Genomic DNA, 7,597 nt, shown 5'->3' with positions numbered 1-7,597 from the left:
TCCAGCAGCAGTTGCCGGATTTCGTTTTTCACAGTTTGTGATTTTTTTGTACGAGCCAAATGCCGAAAAATATTTTCGAGGAAATCATTCTTTCTAAAAAATGATTTCGTCGAAAATATTTTATGACGAAAATCATTTTACGTCAAAACAAATGGAGCATTAATTAAGTTTCTTTCCAAACTCAAACTTTCACCTAGGTTTTCCTTATTTGGTTGATTTATATTTTGCTTAGCATTAGCTTACGTTGTTTGGCACAGCTTACCTTATATTCCACACCTTGCCTTGTTTACCATTCCCTAGTTTCTCTATAAATACAATACCATGTAATACAATCATATTCAATTCAATACAATAAAGATGTAACCCACCCTTAATCACTTGTGTTCTTCCTCTCTTGCTTCCGCTAGTCTTTTATTATTTTATATTTTACATAAACTTCTACATAGACAACTTTTGTCACAACAATGAACAGTAAAATTCAAATTGATGATAGAATATAGAAGAGTGTATCTCCATCTTTAAGCTAATCTGAAAACAGAAAACTTGATGTTTCTACTAATGAATCAGAAAAAACCAACACATAGATCTACTCCTTGTTGTTGGTAAGCCTTAAGAATCACAAGAGGGAAGCTATACTTTCTACATCAGAATGATAACTAACGATATTCACATGTATATGATTAGGCTGCAATGTGTCAGAAACTTGATCATTACCTGACCAGCTGAAAATCAATTTTCTGCTTTACCATGAAGATTGGAGATGGGTGCTAAAATGCTTTTTTTAGTAAAATCCTGACTAGTGCCACCTCAGGAAATCAATTCAAAGGAACTTGCACTTGTGTCAATTTCTCCTATCCCGAAAGATTAGTGATTACAAATGAAGGAACCATCTCCCCTCCTCTCCTATACTTCAGAACCCCAAGTCTGCTTCACTGATATTGTATGATCAGCCTGATATTTTTTAATGTTCAATCAGCCGTATGTGCTGCAACTAGGTGGATGACTGAAAAGAGACTGATTTTATCTTCTTGTTTGGTTATGGAAGCATTTGAAACAACAATGATCTTCAAATTACTGTCAGAAACATTAGAACAGACCAAGATTTTGAGTGGCTTTTAGAAAACCCTTAGAGAATGGCCAGCCCATTTCTTTGTGCATCAAACCTGAGACTCACCAGCCGCATTAACTTTACTACTGCACACCTCATCCAAATTCACTTCCATCATGGTATCTACAATGTCATTACTAGCACCATTATCCAAAGTTGAACTAAGAGCAGCCTTGCCACGGCTTTGCCGGGAAGACCTTGAAATTGAGTTATGTGAAGTTTCCACACGCTTTCTCTTCCTGTTTCTGTCAAACAAGCCATATTCAAGAGCTTCCCATACTTTTGTGGTCAATGGCCGGCTCCTCACACTCTGCCTCCGGCTGTTCATGGTAGGCTGCTGCTCTGTACTAGCCCCACTATCAGATATCTTTGATGGCTCGGGCAGCTGGCTTGTTTCTGATGGAAAGGATAATTTGTTTGCACATGAGTTATCATTAATTTGCATCATGTCCATTATAAAGGGTTCTTCAGTTCCTATATCTGGTGAAGCATAAGGAAGGTTCAAGTCCATGAATGTCCAAGGTTGAGGCTTTCCTGGAGATACTTCTCCACCTAGGCAATTCTCAGTGATACTTGCTGCATTACTCCCTTCTCGACTTCTTTTAGCCAAAGAACTGTCAGATGATAAATTCTGTGGACCCACTCGAAAAGCCATGTCGTGACATGCAGAAGGAAAAGTTGACTGGCAGTGGGACTCAGCTTCATTTTGCTTCCTGTCTGCAGAGATAACTCCAATGCTATGGCTTGACTCTCCACAGTTAGCATTTAAAGCTTTCTGCTTCATGACAGGAGCTAAATTTTCTGAATGACTAGAATTCATCTTCTTGCTGAAGTGATGCTTCATAGCCTTTCCCTGGCAATTTTCCTTAAGCAGACTTGTGTTTGGACTTTTATGATCTTCTACTGCTGCAATAATGGGATCCATGACATTAAGCACACCAGCACAATCTGATGAGTCAACAGATGCTTCCATCTCAGTCATATCCCCTGCCTGGTTCGAGGTATTAATTTCTTCTGACTCTTCTGTTGTATCTTGTTCAGTTTCACAGGAAAGACTAGAGGGGGTAGATAAACTAGTAGTTTGAACAGGTAAACTTCTCAGCTCTCTCACTTTAGGTAGTTCTGTTTCATGAACCATACTGGTATCTACAATTGTAAACTTCACGATATCTTGATTGCAGTTTGAAGTACGCGGCTGGAGGTAACAATGGTGTTGTTTATTTGACAAACCATCAATGGTCTGTTTTCTGAGCGGTTCCCATTTGTCTTCCTTGCGTCCACTGCCTTCACCTGCTTCAATATCAAGCTCAAGAAGCCCAGGATCTGATGCCACTATATTCAAGACATCACTAACAGAATCGAAGTAATGGTTACCTTTCACAAGTCTCCTGGAAAACTTCTTAACACCAGGAATAAGAAAAACCAAAGAATGCTTCGAACCAGAAACACCATGATCATTAGGCTGCTCAGAGTGCCATCCTCTTGCTAAAAGAAGGGGCCAAACAGCTTCCCAGAAGAGATCACTGGATCGGGCTTTACTCAACCTGAAATTTCCTCTTAGAAGCTTGATTATGTCAGCAGATGTAAGACTGGAGCAAGCTTTGCCAATTGGTATCTCAGGATGTAAAAATAAAACATGATTGGTCTTTATTGGCTCCATGGCTGGGCCAGTGAGATCTTGCTTCCCTTTGCCAATACCTACTGCTTCTATAAGCATGTTGATACCAACAGTATCCTTTAAAGTGAATATATATTCTTCAAATGAAAAATTTCCCCGTCCAAAAGTCCTAGAAACCTACAATACATCACAATTTATGTGAAATCATGGTGCAGCAGTTGTTAACAAATACATAGTAAATTTAGCTGTAGAATTGCAGCACACACTATCTACTATACTGGGTTGATGCTGTGAATGTCAGCAATGATTATTGTTAGTTAAACATTAAACGAAGCCAAATGGGCAGCCACCAGACAATCATCCAACAAAAGTAACTAATGAATGTCAACATAAGATTGTTTCATGGTGTAAATTTGGTGAATGTTTGGTTTGAACTATTAGGTGATATGAGTACGAAAAACCAGCATTACTAGAGAGTTGGAAAAAAAAACTTACGTGCAGCACCTATCAACGAGAAGTAGAAAGACATACTCTCATGTAACCTTAAAGATCACCTAGAAGATGAAGGGGCCTATAAATCAAGCAACAAAAATAAGGAGCTACGGTTAAATCATGACCTCCTATTGAGGCAGATTTATAGAAGATAAAGGATCCTATCCTTGGTTGTACCATATCTGTGCATTCTTTACGTATATTTTCTTTCTTGTGCCATTTCTTCTTCCATACTGGTTGACAAAGCCAACCATTTGGATTCAGCAATCAAATCCTGGTCCACCATTGTAGCCTTTAAAGGCCATACTATCCCCCAAGTCTGCTCTTCAAAGACCCCCAAAAAACCTGTGCATTTTTTATATGAACTCTCTTTCTTGTGCCATTTCTATTTCCACACTGGTTCACAGAGCCAACTATTTCGATTCAGCAATAAAATCCTGGTCCACCATTGTAGCTCTTAAAGACCATATCATCCCCAAGTCTACCGTACCCTTCAAAGACTTCATTGGCCTTCCAATCCTCCTTAAAGAATTACACCAATGCTCTAACTGGTTCACTACAGGTTTCCAAAAATTGCAAGACCATTATCAACACTTCATTATCTTATTAGTGATGGAAAATTTATCCCACGCATTCTCAAGTGCACTTATTTCTAGTTTCAAATCTATTTTTTCCACTAATGTGCTTTATGATGTCCATCAAAACAGCATCCTCCATTACCACCTTGCCATTATGAAAATACCAAATTGTAATCAGCAAGACAATTCACAAAGAAGTGAACATTTCTTTAAATGAGGCTAATCTTACATGAAATTCTAATACAGTGCTCTGCTACTTTACATTATGGTAAATTCTATCTCCTCAATACAAAGAAATCTCCTACAAGAGATACTTACAAAATGTCTTTACATTGTCCAGAAACTAATAATAAATTGTTTGGGGGAAAAATAGTTAAGTCATTACCATCTTCGATAGAAAAGGGAAAGCAACTAATATAGATGAGGAAGCACGGAATCAAAGATATATACAAGAAAAAGATTAGTTATATCATCAAAATGGACATTTTCCTTCTGTTACACAACTAATGAGATTGTTAATAATCCACTCCAGAAAAATCATTTGAAATTGAATTAAGTTATCCAAGAATCATAATAGTCCAAAACCATTAAGAATCTCAAGCTTGTGACAAGTAGCATCTGATCTCTAGAACTTAAAAATTTATGACACATAACTAAAGTATAAATAACAAATTAAGTCACTCAAGAAACATAAAATGGGATCCTCAGGTGCAAAGTACAACAAAATGCCAGTACCATAAAAAGGCTTACCAAGCCATATGTCTATAAAACGTTGGGTATGTTTATAAAACCATATGATACAAAGAGGTTGGCCAACAAAATTAATATATGCAACTGCTTTGATGCCGAAAAACTCTACAAACTCTAATTTCTATGCGATACTTCATCCATTTATCCTAAGCAACTTTAAGATATGATGAGTTGTGTACGATGATGTTAGAAAGATACCTCAAGCAACTTATGTTGACATTCCTCTGAGACATGAGATGACAGCCGTGATAATAATTCTTGCTGCCTCCAACCTGTAAATATCTTTTGCCCATATATGCATCTTCTACTTCTTAACTTACGGCATTCTGACCACCTACGATATCTATCAGACCCATAAAACTTTCCATGGTAGAAAGACAACATATCTCCCATCTCTTTACTCTCTACAAATCTTTTCACAAGGATAAGATTCTTCCCAAAAATATATAGACCAAGGAGAAAACTATCACATTCAATATCTGTCCAGGATTCACCCCGAGAGCCAGGAAGAGGACAAAAACTTCTCTCTACCTGATCCAACTTATTCTTAAACTCAACTGATAAGATCAAGTCAACTTCCATGCTATCACTTCCTACCGGTTGAAGGCCTGAAATTTTTTCCAGAGATTTCCCATCACACAAACTAGTAGCCGGAAGTTCCACATCAAGTTTTGAATCCGCACCGTTTGAAGTAATCTGGCATGCTTTTCTGTTTTCAAAATCTACAGTTCTATTGATGTTTTCAAGTTCACAATTCGCCCACATAATTGGGATGGGTAATCCCAATGAAAAAGACTCTGGCAGATTGATCACAACTTCTGAATCAGTTGGTTTATTGATAACCTGCAACTGATCACATTCCACTATTAGTGAGGGAATCTCTGCCTGATACCGGACTCCAATGCGAGGGAGTTCCTGTGGCTCTCCAAAAATATCACCTAGATCAGGGGAACATGGGGTTGATTCATCTTCAATGGCTTCCACGATGTTATCCATCTGAATAGAGTGCATCTGATAAAAATGCAGAACAAATTGAATTGAGAAAATCACAGCATATAGGAATCATATACTTATAATTCTGTGTCAGATGAAACTTTAATTAAACAAAAAAAAGGTATCTTAGATCTTAATATTTCATTATGGATCAAAATGTAAAGATCATATTTGACCACCAAGATATCATTTGAAACTGAGAACTTCAAAGTAATTTAAGATGGAAATACACTAATTCTATTCCTAGTATCTTCTAACCTTTAGAACTGGGCATCTATGGGTGCCTTAATCAAAACTATAAATTACTCAAATGCCAATCACGTGAATGGTATATCCCATTGCTCAAAATAATCAATATACATATGCATAAATGTATAATATTCACTTGTTTACATATTTAAATATATGGCACTCCACTTGTTTTGAACACATAAAAGCACTTTCTAACCTCATCTGCTTAATACTGGTATCTATAAAGTCTTTACAATTGATAAATAAGAGTTGATTCATCTATCCCAAAGCTAACTGTATTTTCAAAACGATAGAAGAAGAAGCGATCCTCTGGTACAGTAGAGTTAATACTGTGGTAGAACAATATATATGGTCCTCGCACATTGTAACTTCCTCCTCATGAATCCATGTATGGATAGGACTGAATCCTCTAATTTGTGTCACTAGACACTCAGAATGCCATAAACCAAGTTATATACTCATCGCAGAAAAAATTAACCAGTCCAAACTGTAAAATAGTCGAACGATATCAAATTAATGCCATTAGTCTAACATTAAATTGTATAGATTAAAAAAAAAAGAAATCCACCAAAAAGATAAAATCTATCCCACTATCGAAAAGAAAACTGCAGTATATTAAAACACGATTTCAGTAATAAAAATCCCAATGTAATCCTCAAAGTATAACAGATGGAATACTCAAGCTAAATATCATATGTGATGTGGATCATTTTACACATACAATCGAATAAAAATAACAGCCGCATTCTTGCAATCAAATTATCAAGAAAAACAATCATAACAATATTCGTTGGGGAACCCAACATCCATGCTCAAAGCAATCACGGAAATTTACTAAATACTAATTAAAGTAACATTAACAACAATAAACGAAGACAAGATTAAAGACACCCAACTGCTTCTATACAGCATGTCAACCAAATTAACTTCCAGTATTAATCATATAAAAATAAGAGCAACTGAACAGCATGTTGTCATTGTTTAGTACTAATTCGGTAATAATTTCCCTAAAAGATAAGTTATTAAACACTATCCAACTGTCCAAAGGCTAAGATAAAGACAAGAAACACATTAAAGAAGCATAAAGAATAAGAAGCAAAGCATGCAAAGAACGATTGGACAAGAACCATGTGCTAACCTCCATGGAAGAACTTGGACGTCAAAACCCACGTGCGAAAACGGACCTGGGTAAATGGGTCTTTCTCATTAACCCCGATGGTTAACTTCTACTTATTGTTTTGGTTGAAAAGTAATGAAAACAAAGGAAAACATTAAAAACTAAGAAACAAGAAAATACATACAGGAAGAGACATTTTGAATGGAGAAACTACTTTAAAGACTTACCTGGTGTAAAAGAGAAGAGCTTTCATGGATACGAGAAGATGAATTCTGGAGGACTTGCCAAGAAGACACAGAGAGAGAAGGCTGAGAGAGAACAAACAAAACACACAAGTTCTCTCGCTGTAGAGAGAGAGAGAGGATTGACGCTATTCCGTTTGATTTAATTTATGAGAGTGGGAGACCACACGCGTTCGTAGGTGGGGGGCATTGGGCGCTGAATATTAACAGAAGGGAGAGGAGAAATGATCCTACACTCATTTTTCACGATGGTCTTACAATAAGTTGATATGGCTGGTAATATTTTAACAGTCACATCAGTTTGTTGTGGGACTGTTGTGAAAAATAAGTGTAAGGATCATTTCTCTTAACGAAAACGCCCATATCGCTTTCCCATTTTGTACGTGTTTTCCTTTCTATTGTGGTACTTTTTTGGAATTTTTTTTTTTTAATTTTATTTTATTTTAA

General features: G+C 36.6%; 1 protein-coding gene across 1 annotated transcript; it reads right to left on the bottom strand.

The window, feature by feature from the left end:
- Positions 1-369: 369 nt before the first annotated feature.
- LOC133851890 (uncharacterized) lies at positions 370-7,304 on the bottom strand. Its single transcript, XM_062288514.1, has 4 exons — positions 7,136-7,304; positions 6,930-7,017; positions 4,745-5,557; positions 370-2,903 (listed from the first exon to the last, which is right to left on the bottom strand). Exons 2-4 carry the CDS (start codon positions 6,933-6,935, stop codon positions 1,158-1,160), a joined length of 2,565 nt encoding a protein of 854 aa, XP_062144498.1. The 5' UTR covers positions 6,936-7,017; positions 7,136-7,304; the 3' UTR covers positions 370-1,157.
- Positions 7,305-7,597: the final 293 nt, after the last annotated feature.

This window comes from Alnus glutinosa, chromosome 12 (assembly GCF_958979055.1).
Source record: "Alnus glutinosa chromosome 12, dhAlnGlut1.1, whole genome shotgun sequence".
Lineage (NCBI taxonomy): Eukaryota > Viridiplantae > Streptophyta > Magnoliopsida > Fagales > Betulaceae > Alnus > Alnus glutinosa.
The sequence above is the reverse complement of the archived record's forward strand: the minus strand, read 5'-3'. Positions and strand labels throughout refer to the sequence as shown.

Coding starts and splice junctions, on each gene's coding strand:
- LOC133851890 (XM_062288514.1), bottom strand. Junction 2,904..4,744: donor GTCAACATAAGTTGCTTGAG/GTATCTTTCTAA, acceptor GATGTATTGTAG/GTTTCTAGGACTTTTGGACG.